The following is a 21,023-nucleotide window of genomic DNA, read 5'->3' as shown; positions in this document are numbered from 1 at the left end:
CCGCTCCCCGTCCTCAGACCTCGGGGGCCGGGCTGCCCCGCGCCCCGGGACCCCTCCGGCCGGTGCGGGGTCACCAGGCCTTCGACCCCGTTCCGCTTCGCTGTAAGGTAAGTCGAGTCCTTAGTCGCTACCGGACGTGGCGACGTGAGGACCCGCGCCGGTATCCGTCCGTCCGTCGGGGGAGGCTCCGCACTGCCTCGGGAGGAGGCCGCCAGCCGTCGCCAGAACCTTCACCGCCGCGCGGCCGGACACGCCTGACCCGAGCGACTCGAGCCCGCCGCGCCCGCCAGCTCGCCCAGCCCTTCCACCGCGCCCCGGCCAGGGGCCCGATCCTTACGGCCCGCTCCCCTCTCCCCTTCCTCGCTGCGGACTGGGGCTCAGGCCCTGTTCCCCAGCCCCACGGCCGGCTTTGTGCTGGGTAACGGGCGTGAGAGGCCTGGGGTCTGGCCCATCTGGGCTGGCTTTGAACTCCAGCCTCGAACAGCTAGGACTACAGGTGTGAGTCGTTGGTTCTTGCCCATTTTTCCACTTTCTAGAATGGTAACTCTTCTCATGCTGCCCTTTTTTAGGCATAGCAGTTTTCACCTTCAAGATTTTTTTTCATCAAATAGTAAAGCCGTCCATTGCAGATGGTGGGCTGAGCTTGTGAGAGAGAATTTGCCTAACTTGCCCCTTTCTTCCAAGTGAACATTTATTTAAAATCTGAAGTGGCAGCAGGAGACTTGTCTTCCCTGTGGGGTAGCATTGACGGCACTGCTGGGCTTCAGCCCCCGGCCCCAGGCCACCGCAGCTCGGCTGCAGCAGTTAACTAACTTCTCTGTAGTGAGGCGGGGCCGCCACTGTTTCCCCAGAAGTGCACTGCTGACCTGAGTCAGGAGTGCACTGCTGAGGGGAACCAGCACAGGAACTGTGATAACGGGTTTAGAACCCCGCTGGCTGCCCCAAAGTAGTTCAGAAGTCATGTGGGAAGGAAGGCTTTAACACCATGGGTCATGTGGCCCAGTTGAACTTTTAACCATAGACATAACTAAACATGGGCAGACTCCTGGCTATCTTGATATCCAGAACACTCATCTTCCCCTTCTTGGCATTTCTCTTCTGCCTTCCTTTACTCCTAGGAAGTTAGTGCCTGTTGTTTCACAGACACTGAAAAACAGAATTCACGTATTTCCATCTACTGGAAATGCTGTGCACCCGCCCCCCCCCCCCACGGCCCTCTCTCCCCCCTACACACACACCGAAGTAGAAAAACACCTCCAGACCTTTTTCCTTTCATTAGCTGACAGCTTTTCTTCTGTTACAAAATTTGGGAACATTGGATACGTGGAAATTTTGAAGGATGGTTTTGAAATGTTAATGTCATCAGGGAAACGAGAGTGTGTGTGTGAAGACAGGAGTGATGACTGAAGCCTTGTGCTGGAGAGGCAGGGCACAGACACATTCACAGCACTGCTGGAATACCAGTGATGACAGCAGCCTCGTCATCCGTATTAACGTGGACCTACTGTTGCCCAGCATTGAGAACCTGTGCCATTAATGCAGCCCCCTTGGTACTCACATGTGCAGAAATTTTTGTTAGGGAATAAAACCTAAATGTACTTCCACATATTTCACTAGAGGACTGTTAACTAAATCATGGCACATGTTTCATGATCCATGTTTAGAGAGAGAAAATTACCCTAGGCAGCCTTATTGTTAAAATGAGGCTTCTGGGAGGTAATATTATGCTTTTCATTTGTATTTATTGATTTCTCGCCACAAATACATGTTGTTTTCTTAGCTAAAAACCAAAGCAACAAAAACGCTCATATAATCCAGTTCAGAGACTTGGGCTTATGTTTTGTTTAGTTTTATAAATAAATGTGTAACTTCACTCTGCTTCAAAGTTGTGATTTGGTGGGATATCAAGTGTAATTTTCTACTTAAGAGTGAATGCCTTGATTTATACTAAGTTTGTGTAACTCTCAGTAAGACATGAATGGTGGTGATCATTTTTGTCAGTAGAGCTGTCTGGGAGCTGTACCTGTAGGGCACAGGATGCACTTAGAACTCACGTGGAGAATGGTGTGTGAATTCCCTCTGGTGTAGGAATGATGAACAGGTTTTCCTGAGCCACCAGATGGTGAGAGATTGCATCTCCGAACCTCGGGCCTCATAAGTTTCCAGTACTGATGCTGTCACCTAGGGTTTGGCTGGCTTCCCATAGTCTTTGGGCCAGTGGTTCGTGTGTTTCATCTCAGGTCAGCAAAGGAAGCAGTTGTGTTTGACTACAAAGTCTAGTCAAATCTTATTTCCTTTTCAGGAGACTATTTGGTAATGATTGAGGAGAAGAACGGAGCCACATTTGTGCGTGCATATGCAAACTGGAGGAGAAAAAGAAGTGAGAGTTCCCGAGTGTGTGTCCGGATGGTGGGCCACAGTGTGGAGGCGCCACTCAGTGAGGCCTTCAGGGACCAGATGTCTATTGTGGAAATCCCGCTGTCTGAGGTGCCCTTGTGCATCTCCTGTTGCCCTGTGAAAGGAGACCTCCTTGTTGGCTGCACAGATCAGTTCGTTTTATTTACTCTCAAGTATCAAGTTGTTAGTGAGGAGTTCTCAGTGCTGGACTTTGAACGTTCTCTAGTGATACACATAAACAGCATTACCCCTGTGGAAATCTCTTTTTGTCTTGGATATGTGGCTGTCATGTCAGACTTAGAAGTCCTAATCCTAAAACTGGAGTCAGGACCTAAAAATGCAGAGAGAGTCAACCATCATCCACACAGCACCAGCAATACAGTGAACCAGGCAGAAGGTAAATGATGGAATTTATTTGCTTGTTTTAGGCAGAGAAGAACCTTTCACCTTTGGGAACATCTCTGGAGTTTATGGTGCCGTGCCACATTATTTATAGACTTAGGGGTTTTTTGTCAGTTTTTGCTGGGGTTTGTACTTGGGCCTTGTGCTTGCTAGGCAACTACTGTACATGCTGAGGTACGCCTCAAACCCTTTTTCATGCTGGTTAATTTTTGAGATGAGGACACGGCTGGCCCGCTCTCCGCCTGTTGTAGGCTTTCTGTCCTCGCTAGGAAGGCACGCACATACGCTCACCCCACATCCTTTGGTTGAGGCGGCGTTCCTTCCTAGACTGTCGTGGAGCCCAGTCCTCCCAATTTTAGCCTCCCACCTAGCTAAGATGACAGGAATGGGCCACCTCAGCTATGGGTTGAGACTAGGTCTTGCAAACGTTTCTACCCAGGTTGGCTTCTAGCTGCAATCCTCCTGATTTCTGCCTCTCACCTAACTAGGATTACAGATGGGAGCCTTGTACTTAGCTAGACTTAGTTATTCTTACTAGATTGGGTTTATATCTGGCTCCACATATTTTTTTCTGCGTCATGACAGTCTGTTTACATCTGGCAGTAGAAGTAATGGTACAGCTGGGGCAAGGCGATCATTCTTGTATTTTAGTTAGAAGACCTTGGACAGCACCCTCTCTAGTTTTCATTCAAGCAGATAGTTGTACTTGAAGTTACTAAGCTCTTGAATTTTATTTTTAAGGACCCAGTAGTGAAACGTCACAGCTTGAATCAGATGATTTTGTTTTCTGCCAAAAGCCCATGGAACTGCTGGGTGAGAAAAGCAGACAGTCTGGCATGTCTATTACCCTGGAGCCGACGGGGCTGGCTGAGGAGAAAGCGGAGTATCTGTACATCCAGCACTTGCTCTATCGGTATTCCAGCCCTCTTCGGTCACTGGCATTTTATGTTTTTGTACCTGCTCAAAGTATGTGGAAATGAGATTCTTCCCTCTGTCTTTTTACACCCACAGACGCTTCACTCCTGATATTTCATTCTGTGTCTCATCTGATGATGTCAGGTTGCATTCACTCCAGCTGCTGCCTGTTTACCAAACAGGTACGTGTGCTGAGCAGGCAGACCTATGGCTGTCGGGAAGACCCCCATGTGGGAACCAAGTCTCCCTTGCCAAGTTCCTTAGCACCTGTGACCACTTGCAAGGCGCGGCTCAGTGACTAAGAGGTGAAGCCATTTCCCTTTGTAATGATCCCCAGGCCTAGAACATGAAATTGAAGCCCTGTAGGAGTGGACTAGAGATATACCAGGGTTCTAGCTAGATATTGAAGGAAGCCACTTTGACCCACCTGCTGAGCCAGGTGGGAAAACGTGGACTGGATTTAAGCAGTGGTCCGAAACCCTGGCACCCTGAGTTTACCTGAATACTTTTTTAATAACAACGCTGGGGAGTTTGACTTAGTTGGTAGTTTTGGGTCCTGGGCATCTACTACGCAGTAAGACTGAAAATCACTGGTCCCAGCTCACTTCATATCTTAGACAATGTCTAGGGGAAGCTATAAGTACTTGTCCTATGTAGCATTTCCCTAACTTGGTTTCTTTTAGGAAAGGGGGTCTAGTCCGGAGTGTGTCATGCTGAGCACTGGGAACCAGCAGTGAGGAAGTATAGTTGTAGCAAGGCACCAGAGCACTGGGAAGGACTTAGAGAGCTAATTGTAGACGGGCAGAGGAAGACTTTACATGTTAGTCACAGACTCAAACCACACACTCTCACTTCTGAATGCAGGTTCTCCTTCGTCTGACGGAGAGAAACTGTCTCAGGAAAAAGAGCTGCTGAGTCTCTTCTGTTTTTTCTCATTGCCTCATGTCGGCTATCTCTACATGGTTGTGAAGTCTGTGGAGTTGATGTCCGTCTACCAGTATCCCGAGACGGCCAGGCAGGCCGTCCTCACGCCACAGTTTCTGCACGTCATCACAAGGTATCGTTTCAGCTCATTGGCCTCTCCTAGTCACTCCCCCGTGGGTTCTGTAGCCGCTACCTACATCTGTAATGGGAGCACCCTCTAACGTAACGTAGAGTACCATAAACTAAGGAGCTGCCTGTCTGCTCATGTCTGTCTTCGGGTGGCTCCGGCCTCTGTCCAGTGCTGTGGGCTCAGTGGTGGCTTTGCTATGCTTCTCTGTCCAGTGCTGTGGGCTCGGTGGTGGCTTTGCTATGCTTTCTTAGGCTGATGGGGACCCTTTGTAAGGAGATGTGAGGTTCTGCATGTGGGAGATTGCTGCAGGCCCAGTGCGGACATCTCTCTCTGAACTCTTTAGGCTTCCTCTTCTCACTGCCATCCTGTTCTTTCAGAATCGAGTTATTTCATAGTGGGTTAGAACTGCGATAAGACCAGAAAAAGGATGTGACTGTAGCCCTGATGAGCCGCAATGGGGCAGGCAGGGTAGCTGGACGGGTCTTACGGCTGTGTGGGAGTGGATGTCTTCTTATGGTCTTGCCCTAGTGTGCTGGCAGAAAACTGCTTTCTGAGCAGGAATTGGATCTCATTTCCTCTTACCTCTGCACTTTTGCTTCTCTTTCCACTGTTTTGAGTCTAGATAATATTCAAGCCCTTGGGCCCTGTGACCAAGTAACTGTGAATACGCAGTATCAGCTACTTTTTTAAAGCAACAGTGTGAGACACAGAAAACAAATTAGATTCTGCAAAGGATCTGAAGACCTCACAACACGCAGTGTGTCCTAGGGAAGGAAACTGCCAAGTTTCAGACAGGTGGCTGTGTTTGAAGCTGGGTGTGAAGGCTACATAGAGTTTCAGTGGGTGGAGGTTAGGAGAAGTAGATGTGGTAGGTGCAGGCTCAGACTGTAACCGAAGATAGTGTCTGGTGTTTCAGAAATACTCCATATTCCTGATTGATTGCACAAGAAAGCAACTTCTTTTTTTTAAACCCAGGGGGAGTATTGGAATCCCCAGTTAGGAAGAGAGCTACTCCTGACTAAGTGCCAGGAAGAACTAGTGATGTGGAAATGTGGAAAAGTGCTGGGAACACGGCTTGCCAGTTACCTCAGAGGAGGGCCATGGATGCTGGTGAATATGCGCCTGGACCAGTTCTGGATGGCAGATTACAGGACTGCATCTAAGCAGGGCAGAGGCAGGAGAGAGGTGTGAGGATAGGTGGGAGAGTTTCTGGGCATCTAGGGATGATAAGGATGGATGCCCTGTGAGGTTCATGTGCATTAGCAATGCAGTGAGGGCCAGGTATGGGTATGTAAAGCTCTCTGGGGGTCTGCAGGCCCCTCCTTCCTGGGAAGCAGTCTCAACCCCTCCATCCTTAACTGGATGTCCTCTGCCCCATGTGTCGTGGTGTGCTGGGAGAGCCTCCTCTCCCCCTCTGCAGTTAGCCCTAAGCCTCCACCCTCAGTGCCTCTCTCCTCTTCCTCAGCAACAACCTGCAGTGCTTCACGGTGCGGTGCAGCGCAGCGGTGGCCCGAGAGGATGACCCCTACATGGACACCACCCTGAAGGTGAGGACTGGCTTTGGTGACAGTGAGGCCCAGGCTCAGGAGTGTGACACGCAGGCTGGCCTGGGACCAGGCCGGGAAGGGAGGCCGCTGGTTGTCTTTCATACAGACATAAATACTAAGCATTTGTGATTTGTGGTAGAGTTCACAATTCATAAGATTGCTTTGCAAACATCTCACTCAGAATTTAATTCAGTTTTTTAAAGCTCGGTGAGGAATTTGTACAGTGTAAGGAGGGCAGTTTATATTATAGTACAAAATTTCCTCACAGATATTTGTGGCAGTTGTATGTATTAACAAAGCAGCATATGCATAAACAAAATATAGTATACTCCATATCACACAAGAGGTATTAAAATAACTTATACTATCCTCAAATATGTCTATCATTCTTTTGTTGTTTTTCAAGCTTCCAACAACAGTCTTCCACACTTAGTCTAGTTAATGGATATGCTAGATCAATAACTGCACTTTTAGTGAGACACACCATGCTTATTCTCAGGAAAGCACCAACCACAAAATCAATGAAGGCAGTTTTATCATCTGACCTTGTATTTCTGTTCTCCAAAATAGACTCATAGTTACTCATCTGTGCTATTTCACCTCTAAAGTACAAGCTATTTGAGTGGATATTTGTTATGAATGTACGTGCAGTGAGAAACCCCCAATTATGATGGCCTGTTTGTCAAAAGTTAGTTTATGTACACCTAGAAAGCCTTTTCTAGAAAAATAAGTGTTGGTGATGATGGTTAAACCAGCCTGAGCAGTCTTAGCACAGTACGGTTGTGGTTTGTGGTATTGAGAGTGTGGTCTCCATCCTCAGAGCCCTGCGTTGCTATAGCTGTCCTGGCTTTGTGTGGCTGCCCCAGGGTGCGACCAGAGTCACATGTTTCCTGTGCCTTTCTCATTATAAGATAGGCACTCAGTCTTTCCAGTGAGAGCTGACTTTACAAATCAGGTTTATCTCCCTGGTGAAAATGAAAATGCAGCATTCTTTATCCTTCTGGTCTTGCCCTTAATTTTAAAATAAGAGTCAGGGCACCCACTGGACTGAAAAAGTCATCATACCATATCCTCCTAGAGTCCCTTAAAACCATTGAGAAGGAAGGAGAAGGGGGAAAGAGGAGCAGTGGCAGCTGGTGGGGAGATGCCATGCTGAGGCCTGCACAGAGAGAGAAGGAAGGGCCCTCCTCCCACTTGGCTCCTCTCCCTGCATCCCCGCCCTCTCGCTGGAAGGGTAGATGGCTGGCTGTGTGTACAGTCAGCAGTTCACCTGCTGAACCAGACCTGAGAGCCATGGTGTCCAAAAACATTTCACAGCCTGAGCATGAGCCAGAGCACCTGCTGCAACATCTTCCCTTTCCCTTGAGGCCCTGCGTCTCCACCAGATCAAGGCCTCCTTAGCTATTTTAAGATAGGAAGGTTTTAAGATGGTTTTGGCAGCCACTTGGATGAGAGGGCTGATGGAGAGGGCCTCAGGGAGAGGACAGTTAATGCCCGTATCATTTTGTGAGCTCGGTTGCAGCCCTCCCCCTTCTGCCCTGATCCGTACCCTCCCTCCTGGAGCTGAGGGTCATATGCACAGGATAGCAGCCTGGTTCCTCGTGCCCTGGCACACCTGCCCGTTAGCAGCCCAGGTTTCAGTCACACCCAGGGCTATCGGAACACACGCCCATCCACAAGGAAGTGGTTAGCACTTTGCGTGCCTTAGAATGTCCTGTCATTGTGGCTCGCTTTGCTGAGAACCTCCGACTGCCCCCAGCCAGCCTTCGTGAGAGGGGATTTTGCTGGGCACAGGGGAACCCTCCAGGACTGCTTTTCCTGAGGGGTCCACAGAGCTCACTCTGCCCAGTTCCCACACTTATGTTTTCTCACTGTACAAGTACTGAGGTGGTTGGTTGATTGACTGACTGACTGACTGACATATGGTTAACTATGTAAGTTTTGATAACTCCACTCTCTTAAGAATAGCAATGTGGATTTGGTGTGGGGGGGGGGTGATTTGGTCAGCTGAAAGCTCTTGTGATTTCCCCTCCTCAGGCTTGCCCGCCTGTGAGTATGGATGTCTGTGCTTTAAGAATACAGCTCTTCATTGGTTTGAAAGCCATCTGTCACTTTAAAAACCACATCATACTTCTGACCAAGGCAGATCCTGAGGCCACTGAGGAGAGAAGAGAGTCACCCAAAAGGACTCCGTAAGTACCCCATGCCCTACACACGCCTGCCTGCTTCCGGAATGAAGTATAGCTGGCATATTTTGTATTTATCTTACCTTACCATTTTTAAATCAAAATGTGGAATGATCAGATGATTTTTTCCATTCTTTTTTGATGATTTTTTTCAATGATTTTTTCATTCATTTTCCAGAGAAGGTACAGAAGGGTCTAAAGATCTCTATAATAATGTTTAACCATCCACCATGGGTCTTTTAGAAAAAAACAAATTGCAAAATAGTTTCACGGGCCGGGAATGTGGTTTAGTGGTAGAGTGCTTGCCTAGCATGCATGAAGCCCTGGGTTTGATTTCTCAGTACCACATACACAGAAAAAGCCTCCTGGGTGCTGGAATTAGAGCCTAAGTGTTTGCTTTTGAGTTGTTTATGTGCATTGTTTCTAGACAGTCACTAGTCAAAAAATGTGTACACAGAATTCATTTGATCAAAAAATTTGAAAGTTCTTATACTGTTAGGAGAATAGGGGGGAGGGGGAAGAGATAAGACACTGCCTTACGCAGATTAAAGGCTCATGTGGTCCTGCAGATTTTTCCTGGTGTATCTGAGCAAGCTCTTTCTGTTCACATGTGTGGTGCAGAGCCTGCTGAGCTAAGATCACCTTTGCTGGAGAAGGTCTGCACTCAGGCACTTTCAGAGCTGAGAAACGTACCTGTTTGGAGCTGACAGCCCCTCTGAGAATGCTTATAAAGTGAATCAGAAGCATTGAACTACCAATATGTGATAGAACAGTAAATGCTGTAGGCCTATAGAGTACTGTGAAGTAATCAACTCTGCAGCCACTCACTGGAGATACGTCCTGTGCTTTCGGAGTTGTATTATCTTCTAGTACCCAATGTTTACCACTCAGAACTGCAATGTATGAATAATGTTTCTTGCCTTAAAATTCTCAGTCTTTTGTTTTGCTTTTAGTTCTAGGAAAAATGCCAGTGTTCAGATGAGGCCTCCTGGAGCCGGGCCTGGGTGGAATGTCTATATCGTGGATACAGTCCCACCAGTGCAGCTCTACAAGGAAATGGTACTTCCTCCACCTTCTCCCCTTGTAGAAATGGACAGTGGAATTGATGAGGAGAAACTGACTATATTATCACCAGCTTAGGAGGCCACGCCCACCCCAGAGCCATCTCACTGTGGAGCATGAATTCTTACATCACCTCTGCATGTTCACTGCTTCCGACATTTGAGAAGTCACTGAAACTGAGATGTCTGCCCTTATTCATACACACTCTTCTACCAGCGTCCAAGAGCGGGCCAACTTCAATAGTCCTTGACTTTGAACCCCAGCAGAATCTGCTTTAAATGTTGCCTGTCTGGTCCTGGCATCTTAACTCTGACAGTCCCTTAAGCTCGTCCCATCGCTCTCTTCATGCTTAACTGCGGTCTGAGGTACCATCTGGCTGAGCTGCCCACTGACGTGTGAATACACTGATGGCTTCAGGCTAGCCCTTGGGGCTTCAGAAATGGATGTAGTAGAACAACCTAAACCACCAGTTGAAAATAGGTGGTACCCAGTCTCAGCTCCAGAAACCCTCACATCCCAGAACTTCCTTACAGAAGTTAATACCATCAGTATAGCATATTCATTAGCCTCACCAAATTGGGATCAAATCATTACTATTATTAACATTATAGTATAAATTGGGCCTTCTTCCCTGACACTTAAAGCTGTTTAACAAGGTACTATTATCATCATGTATAGATTTAACTGGTCCATAGGTTTTGGAGTAAAACACTACCCAGCTAAGGCTCTAATAAATGCTTTTTTCTTTTTTACTTTTAGTATTTAACATGCTTAGGCATTATCTTGTAAGCCCAACTTGGATTAAGGACAGAACTGGGCAGCCACATGATCTGTTGGTCATCCCCACTCCAGGTGGACTACAGTAACACCTACAAGACTGTGAGGACGCAGAGCTGCATCCACCTCCTCAGCGAGGCTCACCTGCTTATCAGAGCCGCCCTCATGGACACGCAGCAGCTGGAGCCCGGCGAGAGAGCAGAGCTCGTGGAAGCGTTTAAGGAGAGCTGTGGGCACCTTGGGGACTGCTACAGCAGGTCTGTGGTATCCCCAGGCCCTCAGACCCCAGCCTTCCCCCCGGGCTGCATGCACTCCCTCCCTCTTTCTTCCCTAGTAGTTACTGGGTCAGTGAGGGGACACGAGGGGATGTGAGGGGGGCTGGTTCACAGTCCTCTCGTTTCTCAAGCACCTGTTGAATCCAGGCAGAGTACCAGGTGCTGTGCTAGGCCTATGCCAAGACCACTGGCTGTGCCCTGTCTTAGAAGAGGAGCAGTTTGTCAGACAAGCAGTAGAGTCTCCAACTCATGACTTTGTACCTACTTAGGAATTCCTGCTCTTTGTGGCTATGGGATGGCGTGCAGTGAAGCTCCCTGAGAGACAAGCCTGCTCTGTTCACCATGAGCTTAGAGGAATCAGCTACAGAGTGTCACTGGTGCTTTGATGGCACCAGGCACCCAAGGACAAGCAGCAGTTTTTATTTCACATGTGAACAATTTGCACATTTTTCTATTTAGTTTTTTCAGAGGTTTATATGGACTATGGGATTGGTTACAACTTAATGAAACACACTTTTCTTACCAATAAACTCCATTATTTTAGAGGTACCTCATGAATATTAAAATTCACTTAGTTAATTGATTGCTTTTCCATTTTTATTTAGGGGAAACTGCATTAATTAGAATGACAGTAAAATAGTACTTAGTAGTTTGTTCCAGTTACTAATGGCAGGAGATGGTTTTGGTATGTTCTGATTTTGTAAGGCATGATTTGTTTTTTACTGGATGTGTTAGGAACAGCCTCAAAACTTGCTAATTGGAGGCTTTTGTATTTTTTTTCCTGTAAGGCTTGCTACCCAGCATGCCCACCTGGCCCTGCCATACTACAAGATGTCCAGTTTGTCCCTGGCTGAAGTCCTGGCCCGTGTGGACTGGGCCGAAGATGAATCACAGAAATATGAGAGGGGATTAATCTTTTATATTAATCACTCGCTTTATGAAAACCTGGATGAAGAATTAAGTGGAGTGCGTATACTTTTCATTGTTTGTTTATAGCTAATATTGTTAACTTTCCATTTTAGTAATTTATGTAATAATATTTAGGTGGCAAATTATTAATATCCTTCCTCCTTTTCCTAAAAGAGAAAAAAAAATCACATGCCTTTAATGATGATAGTTTAAAGAACTTAGAGGCCTTTGTGATGCAGCATGTGGCTTTGCTTTCCTGTGTCTTGTGCTGCCTGCAGCCTTAACTGTCCAGCCTCCAGTCCAGGCAGCACTCTTTCCCAGAACCTGGCCTGGTGGCCTCAAGGCATTAAGGCTTGTGTTTGGCCTCTCTTATCCTTTAAAGGTCTCTGGAAATTGCAGTACCCATTGCTTTGATGTTTTGGGAGAAATGAGATCACCTCGTCCAAATTACTTCTTTAGGTGGATTTTAAATTATAGGTGTTTTTGCTGCTTTTGTTGCTTTCTGCCGGCGGCCTGACCTCTCATTCTTGGTTGGTGTCCTCAAAGGAATTAGCAGCAAGAGTGGCTGAGATGTTTCGAGTGGCTGAGCCGAAGCAACTGCCTCATATTCTCTGTAGCCCTTCCATGAAGAACATTGACCCCTCACTTGCCTGGAGCTGCCTGAGGGGCCTGGACACCTGTGGGTTCTCCTCCGTCTTAGTCACCCTGACCAGGGCAGCAGTGGCTCTGAAACTAGGAGATCTTGACTTGTACAGAAAGGAGATGCAAAGCCATACAGAGGTACAGTGCCCTGCCTAGGCAGAGGGAGTGCTGTGTGGGTGTGGCCTAGCTGCTGTCTCTGAGGGATTTTTTCTGCTCAAGGCTAGCACTCTTCCACTTGAGCCACAACTTTTTGGTGGTTAATTGGAGCTAAAGAGTCTTTCCTGCCCAGGCTGCCTTTGAACCTTGTTCCTCAGATTTCAGCCATCTTAATAGCTAGGATTGCATGCCTGCAGCTAACTTACATTTTCTTCGTTGTAATGGAAAGCAGATCTAAGGAAATGATCCAAGTAGGAATTTAGGTCTGAAAAATACAAGAGAAATAGCAGCAGCAGATATTCCTCTGGCTGTCTTAGTAGCATTTGGAGCACTATGCCTGCGTGAAGGGTACTCTGGGCTCTGCCTGGAACGGATAGTCTGACCTGGCCTGAGAAAGATGGTGTGGTCACTGAGAACAGCAGAGTGGTGTCCGTTTAAGTACAGCACAGAGGACATTAACTATGGGGCTTAGAACCCAAGCACCTGTAAAAACCTTCTCCACTTGGAAAGTTACAGGTGCTGGACTGTCAGGAGGGCTGGACTTCAGATGGTGGGACTTAAGGAGGAAGGCCGTGTCTCTTGGTGGAGAGGCCATTTAGGGATGTGAGCCCAAGGCATTAGTCATTTAAGGGAAAAGGGGCTAAAGGTTATGTTGTACCTCCTGTCATGTCCAGGGCCTGTCCTGCACCCTTGATTATGTTAGCTTGTTTAGTTTTTAAACAGGAAGAGGTGCTGTGGCTCAAGTGGTAGAGTGCTAGCCTTGAGCTGAAGAGCTCAGGGAGAGCACCCAGGCCCAGATTTCAAGCCCCACGACCAAAAAAGGGGGAGGCAGTATTTAAACAATATTTAAATATTTAACAAAAAGCTAAATAATATTGTAAAATAGTTGGAGTGTAGAGGGAGTATGGGGTGAATGGGTCTCTTGTCCTAGGTACTGTCCCTGAGATTTTGTTTTCCTGCTCAAGGCAAGTACTCTACCACTTGAGCCACAGCTCCATTTTTTTGTGGTTAGTTGGAGATAACAAGTCTTTTTGCTGGTTTTGAACCTTGTTCCTCAGACCTCAGCTTCCCAAATAGCTTTCATGCATGAAGCTACAGAGAAGACAACAAGACAGAGAGGCAAATCACTTGCTTACGATAACACAGGTGGCCAGTGGATGAGGTAGAGTTGTACCAGTCAGCTCCAGAGCCCATGTGCTTCCAAGGATTACAGGCCCATCTTTCTCCTCTCCCCCCCTCTCTCCCTCCCTCCCTCATCTTTCTCCCTCTCTCTCCCTCTCCTTCTTTTCCCTTCCTCCCCCTCTCCCTCCTTGAACTCAAAGCCTGTACACTGTCCTCAAAGCCTGTACACTGTCCCTAAGCTTTTTTTGCTCAAAGCTAGTGCTCTACTACTTTGAGCCACAGCTGTATTTCCAATTTTCTAGTGGTTAATTGGAGATAAGAGTCTCAGGGACCTTCTTACCAGACTAGCTTAGAACTGCAATCCTCAGATCTCAGCTTTCTGAGTAGTCAGGATTACAGGTATAAGCCACCAGTGCTTCACTATGACTTTGCTTTCTAAAACAAGAAGACATTCTTTACCACTCACCAGTGAGCTATTCTAGTAGGGTGAGCAAGCCAATATCAGGCTGTCTATTCTGAAAATGGAACTCTAAAACATGATGCTTCTTTCCATAATTTTGAAAAGCTTAAGATATAGTCTTAAAGCCCTAAATAAAACCTCCTTATAGATATAGAACATCCTGATGTTGAGATAAGTTCTAATGATTTACATAAGGCAGTTAATGATATCCTTCTTGGTATAGGAACTAATCTTTGTAGTTAAAGAAAAAAATTGTGTTTGAGTCATCAGGAAGATCCTCCTTATTTTCTTTGTCTTCTGCAGATGCAGTTGGTGTGTGGCTTCATTCTGGAACCTCGGCTGCTGATTCAACAGAGGAAGGGGCAGATTGTCCCTACCCAGTTTGCAGTTCACTTAAAGGAGACCCAGCCTGGACTGCTGGTGGCGTCCGTCCTGGGCTTGCAGAAGAACAACAAAATTGGAATTGAAGAAGCAGATTCTTTCTTTAAGGTTTGTAATTTAATGAACTGAGTGAAAGAGGGAGAAGAGCAAAAGAAGAGTTTCTCATCTGTTTATTGAAAAACAGACTTACACATAATTGGTCTGTCACATAAAAGCATGTATCAAAAGTATTTCTGGAGAAGCTCCATCCTTGCAACCTTGAATTGACTTCTTATTAACAATGCCTAACTGTTCTTAGCCTTGGCACTGAAACCAGGGGTAGGAATTAACTCACCACGTGGCCTATATCATGGTGTGCTATTGTATCTGAGACTGGCTTGTTTCTCTGTGCTCAAGGTGCTCTGTGGTAAGGGTGAAGATTCGACTCCTCAGCTCCTGGTAGACTTCTGGGAAGCTCAGCTTGTGTCCTGTCTCCCAGATGTGGTTCTTCAGGAACTCTGCTTCAAGCTCACATCACAGTACATCTGGAGATTATCTAAGAGGCAGCTTCCTGACACCACACCACTTCGCACATCAGAGGATCTGGTGAGATAATGGAACTGGGCATTCAGGGAGGCCCAGGCAAGGCACATAAAACAATCTACCTTCCTTTTTTTAAGGCCTTCATATTTTTAATTACTCATAGTTAAGTCTCATTTCTTATCACTAGATATTTAAGCTAGAGTTAAAAGTGCATTACAAGTGACTTGTCCATGAAGGAGCTTGGTCTTGCTAGCTCACAGGTGTAATCCTAGGTACTCAGGAGGCTCAGATCTGGATGATGGCACTTCCATTTGGGCAGAAAAGTCCATGGGTTCATCTCCAGAGTAACTAGCAAAAAGTATGGCTGCAGGCATGACTTGAGGTAGAGGACCAGCCAGACAAGCAGGAGCTTGTGATGGCAATTGCTCACATTGGAAAAGGGTTTCTTTTTTGTCTAAGCTCCTGGGGTTCCTTGTCACTCATAGTGAGTTTGTGGAAGAAACATTACCTCCCAAATAAAGTAGCATAAATAAAAATTACTTCTAATATTACTGTTAGCTCTTTTTTAGTATAATTGCAAAAGTGATATTGCTTACTTTTGCTCTGTAGCATATTTTAAAAAGTTTAGAATATAAGGAAATGTTGCGTATAGATTATGTAGTATAGAAGCAACAGGCGGAAGAACATTCTGAAGGCTTCCCACCCAATACAGCCTACACAGGTATGATATGGGTGATGGCATTGATGACTACCTTTCTTTGAATGAAGAGGGTTTTGTTGGGGAGGGAGGGGTTGGTGGTGGTCTATTTTTTTTAATGACAAATTTATTTTATGTTTCAGATAAATGCCTGTAGTCATTATGGTTTAATCTATCCATGGGTTCATGTCTTATCACCAGATTCCTTAGCTGATAAAAATTACAGAGAAGACCTTTCAAAATTACAGGTAAATAGAAATGTCTCTTTTTCTTTTGAACATGCACAGTAAGATGTATTATTTTTGCTTTGGTGAGACATCAAATGCCCTATTAATTTAGAACATTGCATTTGGGGGTCTAAATCTAACATGAGGCGCACTCAGGGACTTTGGAGGAAGCCTCTGCCTCTGTGTGGAACTGCTGGTGGGCAGGGTGTCATCTACACACAGAACTAACTGGCACACTTAACGTCATTGGGGTGCTTGTCAGTAGAGTTCCCTCAGAAGACATCAAGGCCTATTTCACTTACTGCTTGAAAAGTGTAACTCAGTGATGTTTTAAAACCAGTTTCAAATTGCATTGTTCTGTGGCTCCTAGCTTTCAAGCATGTTATCTGACTGAACTTTCCTGAGTCCTTTTCCTCACTATAGCTCTTTATAGATGGCCTTCCATGTAGGCAGATTTCCTCACTATAGTTCTTTATAGCTGGCTTTCCATGTAGGGAGGTTATCACCTTACTTCATCTTTGACACATTGTTGTCAATGTATAAAACGTGCAGGAAGAAAGATACCAACCTTATTTTCCCAGCCACTCCTTGGTGGATGTTTGGAATAAAATGATTACACTGGCCAAGAATGAGTAATTAATGTTTCTTGTCCTGCTGTAAGTCTGAGACGAGGCTGAGCAAAAGAAATAAAGAAGTCACTTGACTCTTTTACAGGAGCGAGGAAGCATGGAGATTGTTTTGATGGTGCAATTGATATTAGATATGCTTTAAAATTTAAACACTGGTAAAGTTGCTTTAAAAAAAGTACAGTACTTTTGGCTGGGAAGGTGGCTCAGTGGTAGAGTGCTTGCCTAGCACGCATGAAGCCCTGGGTTTGATTCCTCAGTACCACATACACAGAAAAAGCCAGAAGTGGTGCTTGGCTCAGGTGGTAAAGCGCTAGCCTTGAGCAAAAGAAGCTCAGGGACAGTGCCCAGGCCCTAAGTTCAAGCCCTAGGACTGGCAAAAAAATAAAATAAAGTGCAATACTGGTAAAGCTCTGAAATAATACTTCTGGCCAGCTGCATTGATTAGCCAAGCTCTGAACAATCACTGGCTTTCAGAATGTTGAATTTTATTTGGAGTTATATACACAGTAGGTGGAAACACAGGACAGTGTGAAAGGAAAACCAGGCCTGTTTTTCCATCCTAGGAAGTCTGTTTCCAGTGCCATGGCTCTTCCAGAGGGCTCTCTGTGAGCCTGACTGGGCCTGGGTCTGATCGGGTTTTACAAAACCGGGGCATCTCTGAGTAGAATCTCCTATGAAGATTTTTTTTACTCAGCATTTTATCCTGAGTGTTTTCTCCTTAGAGAGTCTTTGACAATAGAACTCTAATAACACAATGTTACCTCTGTTGTTTAACTCACTCGCTCCTTACTGTTGAACATTGGATCTCTTAGGATTTTCAGTACTGAATACCAATGCATATGCATCTTTGACCATGAGTTGATTACACCTTAGACTCATAAAGAAACACATTCCTTTTAATTTGTAGTCTGTCTAAAGTAAATTAAATGATAGTGTTTTTAAATGACTTTTCTATTAAACATCAAGGAGGCAAATCAAAATTATTTAATTCTTCTGTCCTCTTAGACTTATTAAGTAAGGACCATATGCATAAGGCTCTAAAATTACATCACCTTTTTTTTGTTTTGCAAATAAGGTTTAGTTTCTTACAAAACCATGCTGTGTTGGTGCTTTTACTTTCTGATACCTCATCCCATAACCTTTTGCTTTTCTGTTCATAGTCTCTTATATGTGGTCCTTCATTTGACATAGCTTCCATTGTTCCATTCTTGGAGCCACTCTTGGAAGACAGTACTGCTGGCCTCAGTATCCACATTCTATGTCACACGCGCCTGAAAGAGTATGAACAGTGCCTGGACACCCTGCTAGACAGGTGTCCGGAGGCTGTCATCCCCTACGCTAACCACGAACTCAAAGACGAGCACCGGGTATGTTTTCCAGATGGTTCAAACTTTGTAAGTGTTATGGGGTCTGGAATCTTTTTTTTTTGGGGGGGGGGTCCGGTCGTGAGGCCTGAACTCTGGGCCTGGGCGCTGTCCCTCAGCTCTTCAGCTCAAGGCTAGCACTCTACCACTTGAGCCACAGCACCACTTCCAGCTTTTTTCTTTTTGCTTATGTAGTGCCGGGGAATTGAACCCAGGGCCTCAGGCATGCAAGACAAGCGCTCTAGCACTGAGCCACCTTTCCAGACCCGGGGTCTGGAATCTTATCTGCAAAGCAGAACCATTTAGGCCACCTTTACAGGGATGTGGGGCTCAAGGCCTAGGCATACTCATGCCCTGTGTGTTGAGTGCTGTGAGGTGGTATTAATGGTCTGTTGTCATTTTTAAAAAACATGCTGTTTGGAGATTAAAAGTTAAGAAACCATGATGCAATCATCCCCCCCCCCCGCCCATGTGGTCTGTAGTCTGGCATTTTGCTGGTTAATTGGAGATAAGGGTCTCATGGCATTTCCTGCCTTGCTGACTTCAAACTGTTCTGGGTCTCAGCCTCCTGGGTGGCTAGGATATAGGCGTGAACCACCGGTGCCCTTGCTCAAAGTCAAGTCCTTCATCCGATGATGTGTTTCTGCCTTGTACGGCCCAGCACAGTCTTCTTGAGTATTGCCACTGAGGGCAAAGTGCACCAAACTAAAATTTTTCTTACTTTTTCCTAAGATAGACTCTGTGGTGGAAAAAATTGCTTCCTGAACTTTTTCAGAGAGTGAAGTGTGGTGGAGAGAAGTTCCAGCTTCATCTGGCATCATTAAAAGGTAAAATTCCCTTTAGAGATTAAAGATAAATTCTAACTGTGAATTTGTTGAGGCCTTGACCTCACTTCCTGCCATGTAGTGAGAAGAGAGAAGGAGAGAGAGAAGTGAGAAGAGAGAGGACTTGTAGAATCATCTGGAAAGCTTATTTTCAGTTTTATATGGCCTCTGACCAACACTTATGATACTTATTTACCTCTTCCACTTTCAGTGCTATTGTTCTTATAAATTAATACTTTCACGAATTTAAGTTATCACATCATAGAAATTCATTAATATTTCAAAATACTTGAAGATACGAAATACTGACACTAGGACAGTTACAGCTCTTGTTGATGGTCTTGGTGCTTAATCTGTTTCAGGTGGGGAGGTAAGTTCATTAAACACGATTGAAGACTGATGAGTTCTTCTAGGAGATAAAAGGTGTAAGAGGGTCACAGGGCAGGGTGCCAGAATGTGGATGGAGTTACAAGGCCCAGTGGATGCTGAAACATTGTGCATAGGAGAGGGCATGTGCATCTGTTAAGTAACCAATCATGAAAATGATTAAAATATGACAAATTCCTTCTCTCATCTGTTTTCGGTTTTGTTTTGGTACTGCAACTAAACTCAGGGTGGTTCTTGGGCAGGCAAGGTCTCTTTACCTCAGCCTGATTGATAGCTGTCACTAGAACACCTGTCTTTGTTGTTTAGAAGAAAAGCTAAATGGTAATAAAAAGAAATTGGTACTTACTGATGTGAAACTCTCATTATAGAGAGGATCTGATTTAGGAAAACAGTGTCTGAAAGTTAACAACATTTACTGTCATAGTAAACTGTCCTTATGTATTAGCTGTATATAGTCCTAACAACAAAACAGCATTCAAATGATTGTATTTTTCTTTAGAGAATGCTAGAAATCTATTAAAAACAATGGAGTCATCCAACAGTGAAGTAATAACTCCAAATTGCATGTAAAATAAACTTCAAATGACTCTGGAAAGGCTTAATGAGGAAGTTGTTAAAATCAGTCTGGATGGAGGAGCCTGTTCTTTGTTTTTATAATAACTCTTTTTTGTGTGATCTGATCAGTTGAGTGATTTGGAGAATACTGGATGGGAGAACCAAGTTCTGACCCAGGTATCTTCCCCACCAGAGGCCTTGTCTGTCGTTGCTGTGGAGTTGGAGCTGAGGGAATTTTTGACTGTTCTCCCAGAAGATGGCGCAGCAGCATTTTTCTTGCCATACCTGCTGTACTGCAGTCGAAAGAAGCCACTGACTTGAAGGTAGCATTTAAAAATCACTGGGTGCCAGGGGGGTTTGTATCATGTCAGCATGTACAAGCCTCAGACATTTTCCGGACACAAACTTTACCATGGAGTGGTGACTGTTAGTTCCTTAATGTATGTCTGGCTCTATTTAATGGTCCAGAAAGTAAAAGCTTCAAGATAAGAATTCTTCAAAGAAGCCATACATTTTTAAAGGGGGGTGGTGACTTTGCTCAGGACAGCCTCAATTCAGGGCTGTGAAGACATGACAGTCTTTCCACCCCGAGGATGCTTGAAGGAAATGTGTGTCACTCTTAAGTGGCCCAGAATTTTATTTGCTCCAATTCCGAGATTTCTCTCCTTTTGTTGTTGTTGTTTGTAATTTTCTTTGAGAAAGATGTAAATATTTTGCCACAGTAAAAGAGTCTGAACTTTTATTTTCTTGTTACTTTTTTAACTTAGGTTATTTTTGTGCTCTGAGCCAAATGAAGGTCAAGTTTACAAAGCTGAGTTTTTGTCTGATATGTGTTGAATGTGTGTATGTGTGTTTTCAGCAAAACCTGTTTCTGTTTGTTATTAATATTAACAAATGCTGTTTATTTTTTTCAGCCAGAGTATATGTGAAAATAAAGAACTATATCATGATATCAGTCTTTTTATAGAAGCGCTTGTTAAAAATGTTGAGTCCTAAGTTCAGATCATTGATACTATGCATTGACTTCAGCTAAGGCTGGGCAAAACTTCCACTTTCTCTGTGTCTGGGACAGTATGTTCTGAAGCCTTCCCCATTGGCCTTTTCTTAGTTTATTATTCATTTAATTTTTGCCAGGTCTTGCTATAAACATTGTCAGATGCCCTTCCCCAGATCCAGGTCACATCTTTTGAGCATCCTGTAGGTTTCAGCAAAACTCAGAGTGGCTTCTCTCTTGTTTGACTTTCCTTTCTACCCTCTGCACTTGGATTCACTAGAAATGAGGTCAGTAGCACATTAGAGGACTGTATGGGGGACAATGGTTGCAGACATGTCTGTGAGCCTTAATGGACAGCCCAGGGACACATCTGGTCAGAATTGTTTTGAATGTGGTTTTGGAAAGTCCTCGGAATGTGGTGGTGGTGGCAGTGACCCTCAGGTTTCCACAGGTGTCAGCTGCGTGTCATAGGACAGCTTGTCATCTTTTCATCTGTGACAAGGACACCCCCACACACACAAATGCAAGGTTGTATGGTT

At 45.2% G+C, this 21,023-nt stretch overlaps 1 protein-coding gene across 5 annotated transcripts; it reads left to right on the top strand.

Moving 5' to 3' along the window:
* Positions 1 to 479: 479 nt before the first annotated feature.
* Positions 480 to 20,440, top strand: Hps3 (Hermansky-Pudlak syndrome 3). 5 transcript variants are annotated; one of them, XM_013029904.1, is made up of 17 exons: positions 480 to 498; positions 2,303 to 2,794; positions 3,541 to 3,712; positions 3,811 to 3,896; positions 4,579 to 4,771; positions 6,234 to 6,315; positions 8,353 to 8,507; positions 9,455 to 9,560; positions 10,416 to 10,597; positions 11,404 to 11,581; positions 12,071 to 12,304; positions 14,208 to 14,393; positions 14,682 to 14,870; positions 15,648 to 15,752; positions 17,521 to 17,727; positions 18,461 to 18,551; positions 19,684 to 20,440. In XM_013029904.1, exons 2-17 carry the CDS (start codon positions 2,317 to 2,319, stop codon positions 19,809 to 19,811), a joined length of 2,772 nt encoding a protein of 923 aa, XP_012885358.1. In that variant the 5' UTR covers positions 480 to 498; positions 2,303 to 2,316; the 3' UTR covers positions 19,812 to 20,440. The 5 variants fall into 5 exon arrangements, with proteins under 5 accessions (XP_012885358.1, XP_012885357.1, XP_012885361.1 ...); XM_013029903.1 differs by lacking the exon at positions 480 to 498 and having other exon boundaries at positions 1,235 to 2,794; XM_013029907.1 differs by lacking the exons at positions 480 to 498; positions 17,521 to 17,727; positions 18,461 to 18,551; positions 19,684 to 20,440 and adding exons at positions 16,155 to 16,180; positions 16,226 to 16,290 and having other exon boundaries at positions 1,235 to 2,794.
* Positions 20,441 to 21,023: the final 583 nt, after the last annotated feature.

The sequence above is a fragment of the Dipodomys ordii genome, unplaced genomic scaffold (assembly GCF_000151885.1).
Source record: "Dipodomys ordii isolate 6190 unplaced genomic scaffold, Dord_2.0 Scaffold124, whole genome shotgun sequence".
NCBI classification, from domain to species: domain Eukaryota; kingdom Metazoa; phylum Chordata; class Mammalia; order Rodentia; family Heteromyidae; genus Dipodomys; species Dipodomys ordii.
Note: the sequence above shows the minus strand (reverse complement) of the source record. Positions and strands in the feature narration are given on the sequence as shown.